Source organism: Triticum urartu, chromosome 2 (genome assembly GCF_003073215.2).
Source record: "Triticum urartu cultivar G1812 chromosome 2, Tu2.1, whole genome shotgun sequence".
In the NCBI taxonomy this organism is placed as follows: Eukaryota; Viridiplantae; Streptophyta; class Magnoliopsida; order Poales; family Poaceae; genus Triticum; species Triticum urartu.
The window spans coordinates 565,689,087-565,703,848 of NC_053023.1; the positions used below are offsets into that span (position 1 = coordinate 565,689,087).

The 14,762-nt window shown below is 42.7% G+C and overlaps 1 protein-coding gene across 2 annotated transcripts; it reads right to left on the reverse strand.

Moving 5' to 3' along the window:
* Nucleotides 1–3,660: 3,660 nt before the first annotated feature.
* Nucleotides 3,661–14,308, reverse strand: LOC125538806 (diacylglycerol lipase-beta-like). Of its 2 annotated transcripts, none has more exons than XM_048702095.1 (13): nucleotides 13,643–14,308; nucleotides 12,329–12,467; nucleotides 11,754–11,973; nucleotides 11,567–11,667; nucleotides 10,678–10,799; nucleotides 10,512–10,603; nucleotides 9,368–9,473; nucleotides 8,775–8,929; nucleotides 7,435–7,553; nucleotides 6,801–6,946; nucleotides 6,115–6,212; nucleotides 5,426–5,992; nucleotides 3,661–4,266 (listed from the first exon to the last, which is right to left on the reverse strand). In XM_048702095.1, the coding sequence occupies exons 1-13, from the start codon at nucleotides 14,135–14,137 to the stop codon at nucleotides 4,179–4,181; spliced, it is 2,448 nt and encodes an 815-aa protein (XP_048558052.1). In that variant the 5' UTR covers nucleotides 14,138–14,308; the 3' UTR covers nucleotides 3,661–4,178. The 2 variants fall into 2 exon arrangements, with proteins under 2 accessions (XP_048558052.1, XP_048558051.1); XM_048702094.1 differs by having other exon boundaries at nucleotides 7,435–7,556.
* Between the last annotated feature and the right edge of the window lie 454 nt (nucleotides 14,309–14,762).

Consider the following 14,762-nt stretch of genomic DNA (forward strand, 5'->3'; position numbering starts at 1 on the left):
TCGTTTGTCTCGTGTCCTGTCGTGTCGTTTCTCGTGGGTTAGTTTGTGGGGGCTCTTAATTTCTCTTCTCATAACTAATCCACTGTAGGCCACATGATGAATCGACTAATCAAGCGGGGGGAAAAAAGTCCGTATCTCCTCGCTTTTTCTTCTTTTTCTTTTTCGTCCCTCTCTTTTGAAAGACGGGTCCATCGCGTGACCAAATGGTCCAAAAGCAATTTAGGAACAAAACAAAACAAAAGAGCATCTTTCTAATGAGATCGAACACACACAAGGTTGATGACCCCTACTCTCTGATTACACATAGTTTAAAGGAAAACTACTATACTATTAGTGACATGATCGATCGATCCGGACGGCAGCCAGGTGACATGATCCAGACAGATGCTCTTTTCTTTACACAATATTAGGTTGTGGGGGATCTCAGCTGCTTTAGCTTCTCCATGGTCAAATTATTCCTTCCCTGTGGCACTAATCATATGCCTACATCCGTGAGTGCATCCGTGACGGACTAAACTATAGGTGTAAACTGCAAGTGCAACAAGAACCAACTTTGATCAATAGATTGGCGAGAAGAGAAGATAATCTATGTTACCCTGGATTGTGGGGACTTGCATAAGTCTCTCCTGACATCATCTTTGCACGCTTCTACTGCGCTTGTCTAGAGAGTGGAGTGGGCATATTGTATGAGGTGACTCATAGTTGATGCATCAATTATTGGTCACAACTTTTTCCCTCCACTCAGAGGATGCGTTTAGAGATTCCTCGACCCCGAGACACAAGTCGCTACAAAGCATCACTCAACTTTCCAATGGCGTATGATGTTCTAACGCATTTACAAAGGCAAAAGAGAGACTGAACTATCGGGACACTTTCTCTCAATCATGTTGACAGTTCACTACGGGAAATGACGTTGTTTTTAGAAAACTAGATGATATCTCGCGCGTTACTGCGGAACTTTTAATAAATAGTTTGATGTTTAAAACATGAGAAAGTCTATGAAACATAGTATAAGTAAATGTAAATAATTTGTTTGGATGGAATATTGTTTAGAGTAATGCTTGAGAGTGCACAAGAAAAATAGTTAATGATTATTTGTGGTAGACTGCATGCGCATGAAGAGTTAGTGGGAGCATGCACACGAAGAATTAGCGGGAAAGCATTTTAAATTGGTGAATCTATTTGATGATATAGATAGCTTGCATGTCAAGATAAATAGAATAGTCGGGGATGAATCTCTTAGATATACATGATTCATAGAATATAGTCGTGGTACTACTGTATTCCATGCATGCTGGTAGTGGTCTTGTGCTAGCCTCTGCATCTGTATGGCCTCATATTATCAACGACAAAAGAGGGCTGATAAATTCTGATCTCCTAGTAGGTAGTAGAACATATTTAGTGAGAGAACCTATTGGTAGCAAGTAGTAGTACTCTCTCCGTTTCTTCTTAGTCTGCATATAAGGTTTGATCAAAGTCAAGCTTTGTAGAGTTTGACTAACTTTATATTAAAAACTATAAACATTCACAATATGGAATCAATATTATCAGATGCACCATGAAATGTATTTTCATACTATATAGTTTTAGTATTGTAGATGTTCATATATTTTTTATATAAATTTGGTCAAACTTTGTATAGTTTGACTTTGTCCAAATCTTATATGTGGAGTAAAAAAAACGGAGGGAGTACAAATTAAGGACATGGTTGCAAGGTCTGTGATCATTGACCAATCATCTATCCCATCCTAATAGTATAATAATTAGGCTTCGGTCGCTATTAACCTGGCTGTTGTCGGACCACGACCAGACCCATGCGGGCGGGGAGCCCGTGAAAAGTGAAAAAGAAACAGCAAAAGTACTCGCTGCTGCAGCAAGTTGAGTGCGGGCAGCCGCCATGCATGAGAAAAGAGGAGAGCGAAAGCGACCTGGCTTTGAGGTTGAGGATGCAAGCCGCCATCGCAATGCATGAGAAAAGACTGACTGTTGATAGCTAAACCACAGAGGCCATGCAGGTTTGGTTGTGATCCAGCTCGCTTATTATTAGTAAAAGAAAAGAAACCTTTTTTCCTTTCCTCTGTTGGGGATCATGGATGATGCATGCAGCAAACCTGCCAGGTCTAGAGGGAACGGACGGCCACTACTCAGCTCACAGCTCATGGAAATCTCGTGAATAGGATGGCCGCGCGTTAAAGTCGAGCCTTCATGTGTGAAGCTCTCCGTACCACCTGCAGAATTCCGTGGAAGGGAACGGAGCCAACGAACAGAACAATGGCTGCTAATTTCCCTACTACAACCTCTCGTGTGTCTACTAGATACACTCGTTTCACGCGACGGTTAATTCCGGACCTAGGCAGTACTTATCACTTCCAAGGCTGGCTCCGTCATTTTGCAGGAGGAAACTGAAAGAGCCACGAGCTTATTACTGCAGCGGCGTAGGCACTAGCGTTGACCTGCTCGCGAGCTGGGAGCCTGGGACAAAGCGGGCGAGCGAGAAGCGGGACTGAGGGGAGCAGTTGGGGTTGCAACTCCCACGTCCCAAGCGTGCCCGTGCCGTCTCCGTCGGTCGCTACCACGCATAGCATGCACGCGACGCGTTGGCTGGTGCTGGTCCTGATCCGGATTCGGTGCCTGATTAACCATGCCCATCAGCCTACGCACGAACGGAGGCCGAATCACAATCAGGCGGCACTCATTCATTCGTGTCTCGGTCGGTGCCGCTTCCCGCCAACTTTGGAGGTGTTAATTTGAGGAGAGCAACGGGCCGCACTGTGCGTGCGCGCGGCGCCAAGAACCCAAGACACTGTGCGTGCACATTGAAGCCATATGTGCGGATCACCAAGCATAAAACGAGCACATGGTGGGCGTCCGCGCGCTGTAATGCACAGCCATGCTGATGCATGGTTCAATGTCGAACTGGGAGGCTACTCATTCCGATGGTTCCCTTGCTGCAGCAACTCGCCCTTCCGTAGGGCGGGCGGGCGTGCGTGCGCTGTCATTTGGCACGGCGCATTCACGAGGCTGCCGCCGCCGCACGTTCCATGTTCCGTTTCCACCAGGGCAACGGCGGGACAGGTCCCTCAATTCCGTTGCTGAACTAACTAACAAGCACTGTGGCGGTCTGAGTGTGCATGCATGGCATCGATCGTGCGTCTGTGCGTTCATTTAAAGAGGGACGTACGATTGCACAGAGCAACAACATGAGATAAGTCTGCAAGTCACAGTTTGATGTTTAAAGTAAACGAGTGAAACAAGGTTAATTAATTAATGGGGACAAATCGATCAGCGGTAAGTACTCACGATACTTAAGATGGCATCCAAGCAACTAAAGGACAACCGATACTTAAGATGGCATCCAAGCAACTAAAGGACAACCGACATAAAAGATTTGTGATCCTTCGTCCAAATATAAATATAGGTTCTCCTTTTCGATTACTGGCAGATAAAGCAAGTATGCAATGGAAGCGCCCTGATTAATGTCTCTGAAGATGAAGTACGTTACGTACATATTCGATGGATACTGCATACTCCCTCCATTCCAAAATAAGTGTCACTGATTTAGTACAACTTTAGTAACATCTTACTTGCTTTGGCCATGAAACATCACAAGAAATCCGCAACACATCTTCTGGGAAGAGAAAGTATCTGCAAACTGACAAATGCTCGGCGACAGAACTGTCAGAGTGTTTTATTAACCTCTAGGTTAAAACAACCACATTTTTATTGTCACTTGTTAGTCGGTAAATCTAGCTATCTCTGCTGTGTAAATATGTACATGTTGGCATGAATTGAAAAAATGGATATGAACAAGCAGGCGCTGCTGCAAAAAAAAAAATGAATGAGAACAATCAGGTGCTAGCAAGGCACCACCGATCAATGCAGCACCCTGCCAGTGCAAGTAGATGGGTAGAGGATATTGTTGATTGATGTGTTGTATTGCTGTGCATGAAGTCATCAGATTTCCTTTCAGCCAGAGAGTACATCACCGTTTGGTGCATGCCCATGCCCAGGCAGTCTGGCAGTGTCAATAAGCTCAGCACAATGTTAGAGCGGAACCATCGCCAGACATACATCTTGTATACAGAGAAATAGCTGCAGGTTATAAAAACATGATTGCAGCATAGGATGACTTGTTCCTCAAATAGTCTTCGAGCATGGATGGCAAATTTTTGCCCTGGTCAGACTAAATGTTGTACAGATGAATCAGAATTAGCTAAACGCTGTGACGGTTGGCCTTCCAGAATTCTCTGCATAGCAAACCGACACCTGGTTCCAAAAGCATGAGATGTTAGCGTAAATTCAGGCGAATAAATCAGTGCGGATGCATAGCAACTGAGTTTGCAGCCTTTAAATGCAGCTAAGGAAAAAAAGGTGAAGTATGGTTTCAAAAGCATAAGATGTTAGCGTAACTTTAGGCAAATAAATCAGTGCAGATGCATAGCAACTGAGTTTGCAGCCTTTAAATGCAGCTAAGGAAAAAGGGTGAAGTATGGTTTCAAAAGCATAAGATGTTAGCGTAACTTTAGGCGAATAAATCAGTGCAGATGCATAGCAACTGAGTTTGCAGCCTTTAAATGCAGCTAAGGAAAAAGGGTGAAATATGGTTTCAAAAGCATAAGATGTTAGCATAACTTTAGGCGAATAAATCAGTGCAGATGCATAGCAACTGAGTTTGCAGCCTTTAAATGCAGCTAAGGAAAAAGGGTGAAGTATGGTGTAAGCAAAGCTATGCACTTCAATTGTCAGCAGTTGTTAAACATGTTGCTTCTAGTCCTAACAAACTCCAATGTCGCCTTTTGCCTAAGGGAAAAACTATCCAATGAGATGAGCTTAGAAACACATGTATCTGTTACTCGGACCTAGTAGCATATTTGACATGAGAGAGCAATGGCTTTGAATTTGACATGAGACAGAATGTACTACCCTCCATCAGAAATTTGCTCTAAGACCCACCCCAGGCACGGCCTACACACGGATAGCACCGCCCTTCATCTTGTGCACTTGCTTCTCATCAGAAAAGGTTAGCCCAGTAGTGCTGCTACAATTTGGGCCAATTAACGTCACATGCTAGTGCAATTCAATCTGTACTGGCAAGTTGGTACAATAAAAGGGCCAAGGTGTCAGTGTTATTTGACTGAGACACGGGTCTAACAAACATGCATCCGATTCAGATGCATATTTGACACGACAGTGTAATGGGACCTGACTATGGTTTTATGGCCTTTTCGTTGAAAGTTATGTCATTTCTATGGATAATGGTCTGTGTATGCTATATCCTCCCTGAGAAAGGTAGTAACAGTCCAATTACTAGGTACAAAGCATTTGCTACTATATCAGGTATGACTGTAAGAGGTTAATGGCTTTACTAAACTGCCTGCAGTGCACAGTCTTAGCTGTAGTTCGTTAAAAACAATTTCAGTTTTACCTCCATGGTAAGTGATCCATGAACATAGAAGGAGTAACAGCAATATCCCTGAAGTTCTCTCTTTTCGCAAAAACAGCTTTATATGGTTGTTCAGCTTCCTGAGGGTTCCAGCATTTCCAAAGAGGAAAGAGGCTTCTTCTGTTCCGCACCACATGAATAATTAAGCCTGCAAGAAACATCTCTCGAGACTCAACAAGTATTTCCCCAGAAGATGTCTGAGCCTCTTCCAAACCGGAATCATGCCCATCAAGTGGAATCCTCCGGACATCCTGATCAATTTGTAGGCTTCGATAGCTTCTGGGCTCGTCTATGGATGAACTGGGTCCATTGTAAGCACCAAAGCCATTTTGCAAATCTTGAAGGTCTGGCTCAGTATTGCATAATGCATCCTGGTGTGTAGACCGCCTTTCATGATACTTGTTTGCATTCAAAATTCTGCGAGCAAGTTTTTGTATCATTGCTGTATCATCTGGAGAGTTATCTGAAAGACTACTTATTGCAGCAGATCGTAGCCTGAGGATTGAGTTGATTGAAAGGCGAGAAGAAAATTCGTCGTTGTTTACAATGCTGCAAGGAAGAGGAAACAATCAGCTAAAGATGCTAATAAACCTTGTTAAGAGGACATCACATCAAGGATGGAAGTTCCATGGATAAATCAGGCTACAAAACAGCTTCCAGTTTACTCTTACGTGGTAACAAACTGTGAACAGGCTTCAGCTATTGTCAAATCCACACAAGGAAGTGGGCCATAAGCATACACATGCACATCTGGGTATCTGCCAAAAAGCTGTCCAAGAACAAGTTAAGCTTTGAAAAGCCACTGATCAGCATCTACAGGTAGGATATAAAACAGATCATGAACAGAGGTACTCCCTCCGTTTTTATTTACTCCGCATATTAGAGTTGACTGAAGTCAAACTTTATAAAGTTTGACCAAATTTATAGAAAAGAATATAAATATTTAGCACAACAAATCTATATGAAGTGGAAGTACATTCAACAATGAATCTAATGGTATTGATTTGTTATTGTATATGTTAATATTTTTGTCTATAAACTTTGTCAAAGTTTGTAAAGCTTGACTTTGACCAAAACTAATATGCGGAGTAAATAAAAACGGAGGGAGTAGAAAACAGCAAGTGAAATCATATGTGTTGATCAAAGATTTATATGCATATAAAGTTTCGTCATTAAGTAACCGAGAGCTTAATTCGCCTAACAGGAGTACCCTGGTGGGTGGAGTGACACAACTGCATGGTCACCATTGGGCTACAGTTCAGTTCCCAGGAAGTTAAAATAAGAATGACAGTGGAAAAGGAATATAATTAACAAAAAATGTGTACGCAAATAATAGTGACGGTCCAACATGTTTTACCATCATTCCTAGGACTGTAGCAACAGCGCCTCCTAAAGAATGTCCAACAAGACGAATTTTATATCCATGACACTCACTGCCCTCCTGGACTAGCATAGACAGAAATCCAAGTTTTTTGGAGGACGTGTTTTCTGAGTTGCCATTATCTAAGAGAGAGAGAACAGATTAATCACCACAAATATTCTTTCACGTAAAGTGGTCAATAAATACACATATTGCATCTAGTCTTCCAATCCCAGGTGATAGTTTGGTAAAAACGAAATCAAATGTAACGAGCAGTATAGTTATGTTGCAAACCAAATCAAATAATGATACAGAAGAAAATTAAAAAATACTACTATTAGCCAATAACAATTGGATGGCATGGTTCCAAAATTAGTACTCCCCCCGATCCATATTACTTGTCGGAGATTTAGTACAACTTTAAAGTTAGCATACTTTTTGTACCAGCACTGTACCCAGCATGTTTAAGCATAGTATAGTTAATACAGTGAAATATACTGAAACATGCAGTATATAAGATTACAAGGTATTTACAGAAAGCAGACACGAGCATGATTAAGCCATTTCAGATACCGGAACTTGAATTGCTGGACTAAACTAAGTTATAAACATTTTATTTGAAAAAACAAACCTCCTGTGCAGTTGTTGAGTTGCATGAAAAGCTCCCGAGCAGCCTCTACAATACCACCATGTCCATAGTGCGGGAATGTAGAAATAACTCTCTCCCTCATAGTTACAGGCAATAGTTCACTACTGAAGATAAAAATTAGCAAAGTTGAAAAACAAAAGGGGTTGTGGATACGGGATATCACCCTAGTCCACTTAAATGGTCTCAAACCTCTAAGTTGGCTCCTCAACTCTATTCAACTTATTCTTTGCATCAGTTTCTCTACTGAAATATAATTCCACACTAAGTCACTAAGTCCAATTATCTGATTTACCTTACCATACCACGAGCTTACGGGCAGCATTATGGACTACGGCAATCATGATGTTTCAAAGCGCTACATGAGCCTTTTCACCAAAATTTCACTGCTACAGTAACTGTATTTTATCATAAACCCTAATAATATATTAATCTAAAGCACCACAATATCCATTTTGTTTAACTGTGCAAACAACCAGCTATGCAATAGTTGGGAAGCTGGTAATGATGGAAAAGTATGTGAAATTAAAAAATAAATTTGTATAGAATGAAAAAGGAGTTCAACGATCAAAATCAATAAAATTAAAATTCTTGGACCAAATTTTACGTTTATAAAAATTTAGATACTAATCCTATGTGCTATGGCAACCAATCTCCAAAGCTGAGGCTACAAACACTAGCCACAGCCTACACATTAAGGGAAAATTGGCTATGGGACACTTATTTTGTGGCAACTGCTCAGTACCACTGCAAAATCCGGGTTAATTACCAGAGCACACAGGAATCACTCAAACATTATTTCTTGAGCTAATAGGAGAGGGAACACACGTGAAAAGTGTATGTTGCCTTTTGGTTCAGGATATGGTCCAACTTATTTTCCTTTGCTCTGTTCATGGTCTGACCGGGTCCTTCATTCTTTCATTCATTTTACAATTGTGCGCCAAGATTAGCCATTGTTTTAACGCATCTGGTTCATCATTTTTAATTCAAATACTCCTCCATTATGTAAGGCTATCAGAGTTCAACCTTACAAATTAAGGACGCCACAACCTAACAAGTTCAAACATCACATAATGTGGATTTATTCAACATGGCTAAAATCGGTGCACAGTGCAAAATGGAAAAAAAAAACAAAGGTCTAGCAGCACCATGTATGGAGCAAAGGAGCAATAAACTGGAGCATGTCTTTGAACCAAAAGGCAAAATAGACCTTTCACATGTGTTCTCTCAGAGCAGGTGGTCACAATGTAAACAAACTATTTTGAACACTATAATTAGAAATGGATAAGTAAGAACAGAATAGGTGGCTATTAAGACGAACGTACTTTACTAGTCCATCCAAATCTTCCATAGTGAAAGCACATTCTCTGCATAGTCCATCAGTTATGAGATCCTCTGGTGTCTCTGTCCCACGCACCCCAATAAGAACAGTTTTTTTGTCATGGAGGACCACAACAAAGTAAGCAGCTTCACGCTTGCTCTGCATCGTTGAAAAAAGGTGATCATCAGATACTCCTAAAAGATTTCAACGCGTTATTTTCTCTGCCACATTTTTAACTGTGCCATGATGCCTTGCTTGAAGTGAATCAGTCTTATGAAAAATTCAGCACATAATAGCAAACACAATGGATCATTCAGACCAATTTCAGGTTCTCAGCTACTCAGGGTAGTTAGATGATGTATATTAGACTATTAGTATGCTCTAAAAGGACGAATCAATCCCCAAAAAATCACAAAAAACAACCACCAATTATAAGCAGAATACAGAAACTGGTCGCCAAGGGTCAGCTAAATGTAAATGAGTGCAAAATGAAAAGAGGTGTCAGCAGAGAAACATAGATTATATTACCAATGCTATTTGTAAATGGTTAAAATAATTACGCCATCCCACTTTTATTCGACATCAATATGGCATTACCTGACGAACACGGCCTCGAACAAGTGCTGTAGGTGCTATATTAACAAATCTAAGGAAAGCTGCAGCATGCCCTCGCCACCAGTTATCACCATCAAGTGCAGGACGCCTGAACAGAGATTGGTATGTAGTAACTGTTATGTAAGTAACGAACAGCATAAACTGTTCTGCTTTTAGGGAAATACCACAGATCAACAAATCACGAAGATGTGCATACAACATTGATTTAGATTAAGAACGCTAGTGTATAACAAGAATTTTCTACTTCAGACCAGTGAGGACAAAGAGAACAGTACAATTTAGCTTAATTCACTAAGGATCTGTTTGGATGTCAGAACTGAACTGGGTTTGGAGAAATGGAGGTCCAATGCAATTTCAAGAAGATATCAAATGGGTTCGCAAATCAAATTATCTGTTTAGTCAGTATGGAAACAAGAGTACAGAAATGGAGTACCATCCAAATCCAAATCATGTTTGGCTGCCAAAGAAATGGAATGGAATCACACAGGCGGCTAAGTCTTGGATGCTAGCTGGGTCACACACGTGCTGACGTCCTTGGCCTGCCAAACACGGACAACCACACATCCTGCTCAACGTTGTGTGGTGCACCAGGGATATCACGGCGTGGCCGCCGCTGTCTGGCATGGAGCACATTCGCCAGAGATTAGGGGAAGCAGCACCACTGGCGGCGACGATGGGCAAGGACCCCACGGTGGTGGCACAGTCGACAGCAGTGGTGGGCAAAAAAGGGCAACGACCGCTGAATGCCAGCGGCGGCGGTGGGCAAGGATGCCCAGTCAGCTGGGAACCCATGGTGGTCGTGGCCTTCGAGGTTTGAGTGCCTGAAACAGTGAAACCTGATTCTGCAAGATCCAGAGGGCGACGACTCTATGGGAGAGACCTCACCTCACCCAGTTATGTTCCAGTTCCAAATTCCAACAGCATTCAAACATCTGATATTTGAAAGACACAATTCCAGTTCCCAATTTCATAGCTCAGTTCTAACATCCAATTGGGGTTGTCAGTTATTTTCCTCTTTCGGATTTTTCCAGATAAAGTTGCCGAAAATAAGATCACAAAGTAATAACAGAAAACGAGGGAAGTTTGAGAATCAACAGACAACTGAGAAAAGACATGGTAAATATACCTTAGGCGCGCCCATGGAGTTAAAACGCCTTGTCGATAAACCCATGCGCATGGAAACAAAATGGGGTTTCTTCCGACATCAAGAAGTGGCCCCTACAATTATACCTTTCCATGTCATACAAAGCAGGCATGCATAGGAAATATGTCCCAGTTAGATAGTGTCCAACCGTGTAACATGCTTCAGCAAAAGGATGGAGAACAGCAGCTTCTCGCATAAGCTTATGAGGTGCCTCCACAAGGTCAGTTTGCAAATCAGGCAAATTCCCATGCTTCTGCAATAGAGCAAGCCCTATAATACATACCATAGAAGAGATCTTTATTATACTGTTAATACTAATGGAGCACATAATATAATACTAGGGGTAAATCCATGTCCTTTTGGACTTACCCATCTATGGTTAATAGCAAGGGAGCTGCCTAGCCTAACCAGTATAAGAAGGCAACTACTTGAATTAGGAGACAGGAGAAAAGGGTGACCATGGAGCTACAGTCTGAGCATCATTTTCTTCTGGTATTCTTTCTGAAATGTTACAGGTTTTACATTTTCTATCAAGTAAATGGCACCAAGCCCACCTGTACTCTGTGTAGAAAACAAATTGCAGCCAACTTCAAATATATGCAATTACAATATTATCGTTTGTGTATTCTAAATTTGTGCAACAAAGTCACCATCATCTGAAATACAAAGTTAAAGTCTTATATATGTCTGACCAAAGCTCGATTACTTATAAGAACATTTTCTCCTCCAGTTTTCTGGGTCAAGGGATAGGAATTAAAAATATTCAAGTTATTTGGTTTTATATAGAAGTCGTGTTTTTGAGGTGGAAGTGGACACTGGACAGATTGCACACACTTAAAGTGCATACTGCAAACAGATGATTACCAAAAGGTGAATTATATGTTGGATTATGGTAGTAGAACTTATATATTCTTTACTGGATGAAGTACTGATATGGCTATGCACATCTTTGGGCAGGTAGATATCAAACTTTCAGTGTATTCATGCACATCTTTGAACATATATTTGATATGAAATTACCAAGACGGAGAGCCAACCTGCTAACAGTTCCAAATGGCCAGTCCCAGAAGCACGATATGCAACCAATTCACCCAGAAGTCTTGCCACAGAATATACCTCATCTTCTTCCAATACGGCTCTAAATCAGCACATAAGAGGAACTAGAGTAAACAGATATATTAATATTGAAACCTCACAGTGTAAAATGACTGGATATAGACTTACAGATACTTTGCACGTCCTAGGCAGCACAAAGCCTCACGAATTCCATGATCAAACACTTCCCTGTAATGAGCTTTCCATGCCATATCATGTGTCGCATAGAATGATCGCCATCTCAATACATCAGAACCCGTGAAGCACTGAAGGACGACCACAACCCAGGAAAGGATAAGAAACAAAGCAATTAATGCTCGTCTGGAGACCAGCTCAGCTCCATCCTGTCCTAGATTACAAGCAAGGCAAACTAATTATTGGAGCACAAGATAGACATATGGAAGCAAAGAAACATTAGGCAAGTGGACGCTGAATAAAATACAAGTCCTCAAAATGCATAATTTACTAATATTAATTCAGTATATTCACATTGACACCAAGTGCAACAAAAAGTAGGTAGCATGCCCTTTGTACTTGTTCAACTAAAAAAACCATCTAGAAAATCCAAAGAAATATATTCAACAAATGTTTTATATGAACAAGGTTTACTTGGTACTGAGCTTATAGCAAACAATGTCTTGAAAGGGCAAGATTCAAAGCTAGAATATACAACTGATAAGTGGTATCAACCAACTCAAACATACCAAAGAAACAGGACGTGGGTTTTCTTTCGTTGGGAAGATCTCTCACAATGACAAACATGAGATAAATTGCCCCAACCAGCTGCAATGCACCAACAGCCATACCAAATCTAGTCCACCACAACCAGCGTTTATACCTCACCTGTTCAGCAAAATGGAAGTAGCAATGTGATAAATAGGTAGAAAATATACTCTTCTCGGATCAAATTCAAGTTAAACAACCACATTTTAATAAATGTTCATATCCTGTCATTAATCTGTTTACTTATTTTCTTAATTCCTTTAGCCCATCTTTTTCGTCCCTTCATATCCGCCCTATTATCCCCGACAGAGTGTAATCATGGAAAACTGAATATAAATACTTAGATAATTCATTGACAAGCCTCAACATGGAATGCTCGATCTGTTAGCATTGCTCTGGAAGAGTTTGGTGGGAAAACATGTTAACAACGCGATCACGAGTGAATTATGATCCATAAGGTGTAGACAAATGTGGTTAGTTTGCTGTGCATTTTGAGACAAAATACCACTTGCACTAAGTACTAACCCTAATAACAACGAAAGCTACCTCCCAATCAATAGAGCAACAAAACCAATTAGATGCAGAGGGTATCAATCCCATTAGAGGGGCTTAGGGAAATCCCAGTTGGCGATCAAATATGGTAGCGTGCAGCAGCAATGAGCTTGAACTAAATTAGCACCAGAGCTGGACATGGATGAATTAAAAAAATAAGTTAGCCCTGATTGACAAGACAAATAATCTACATAATCTTGTGCGCTTGTGTTCGACAACAAAGTTGGGTACCACAATCGTCAATGATATCTTATCATTCATCAAGAGCATTTCAAACTTACTTGTCCTATCAAACTTGTGCATCAAATCAAGTTTTTAACAGACTGTAAGTTCAACTAAAGCCACAAACTGCAACCTCATTATTGTCTAGTTTTGATCACTAGAGGAATACTACCAGACTGTAAGCTCATTCAAAGCCACACCATTATAGCAGCATTGCCAGCTGATATCTTCCATCAATTACACCACAATTGCATCAAACCCACCTTACAAATCACAACTAAGCTAGTAATTCATAACAATGACCGGAGCAACTGAAACGATCCTCAACCATAACCACTCACAGATGCATAGAAACCCCAAGGGCCTGCGTTTTAAGCAATCGAAATCTAAGTAAAATCACCCGAAGGAATAATCCAACCTGGAATGCACCTACCGGAGAGGATCCTACTTTTGCGGGGCCACCCACCAGAAAGGTCAAATCTACCAAACCAGCAACAGGAGCTTGATTGATTGAGCCTCACCCTGATCTCGTGGCGGGCCACGGCGTCCTCGGCAACGGAGGCGGCGGCCTCGTCGAGGTGGCGGCGAGCAATGGCATCCGCGGTGGCGTGCTGGGCCCGCGCGGCGCCGAGCATGGCGAGCACCCGGACGGCGGCCATGGCGGGCACGGCGGCGAGCGCGAGCCCCCAGCCGCAGCCGGGCGGGAGCGCGGCGTCGATGAGGTAGAGGCCGAGCAGCAGCACCGCGCAGTTGAGGCCGCCGACGAGGAACGAGACGACCCGCACCATGCCGACATGGAAGGAGGTGGCCCCGGCGCCGGCCGACGCCGCCGCCGCGGGGGCCGCGGACTGGCCGGCGCCGGCCATGGCGGGCCTCCGTCGGTCGGGCGGCGGCGGCGGGGAGGAGCGGCGGCGGGGGAGGGGGAGGAGGAGGAGGCGGCGGATTGGGAGGAGGAGCTGGGCGGGAGGGGTGGCTGCGGGCCCGCGGCAGGGGAGGAGCGGCTTTCTAGACATCATCCGGCCGCGGCGGCCATGGAAAGCGGGGGTCGCGGGTGGTTGGGGACGGAAATAGAAACCGGGAGACGGGGGGAAAGAGTCGGCCTCCGCCTGCTGAATTGCCAGTTCGTTCCGGGGACGTTTCCGAGGTTGAGGTTGAGCTGAGCTGACGATTGTTGCTGACTGGCAGTTAGTTGCTTCAGAATTTCTTTTTCTTCCGTTTTATAGCTGGACTTTTGGAGTTGGTGGAGATCACAGACTCATGATCTGTGAGCAGGACCACCACCATGCGTGCAATGGAAGAAACGATTTCTATGATCTTTTTCTCAAACACACACCCAAATACTTTTTTTAGTCAAACACACACTCAAATACATGTCGTTGTGAATTAGGGAAAAAAAATGTTAACTACGTGTTTGGTAGGATGCATGAGGCCCAACCAAGCCGCGTGAATCCGGCCGAAGAAGAGAACAACACTGATGTGGCCGACGGGAGAGAACTTCTTCTCTGTAGCAGCGGAGGGGGGGGGGTATGTTTCATGGCATGTGTTATGAACTTTGTTGTTGTATGTGACAATGACAAATTTATCCATGGGCATGGGTACCCGACCCATATGAGGCATATTTTTCTACCCATGGTAGTGCGC

Excerpts from the sequence above, each read along its gene's own strand:
- LOC125538806 (XM_048702094.1), bottom strand. The coding sequence starts at position 14,137 with ATGATGTCTAGAAAGCCGCTCCTCCCCTGCCGCGGGCCCGCAGCCACC. Across the intron at positions 9,474-10,511 it reads ACTCCATGGGCGCGCCTAAG|GCGTCCTGCACTTGATGGTG; the intron begins GTATATTTACCA and ends ATCTCTGTTCAG. Across the intron at positions 6,213-6,800 it reads CTACAGTCCTAGGAATGATG|CTTTTTGGCAGATACCCAGA; the intron begins GTAAAACATGTT and ends GTTCTTGGACAG.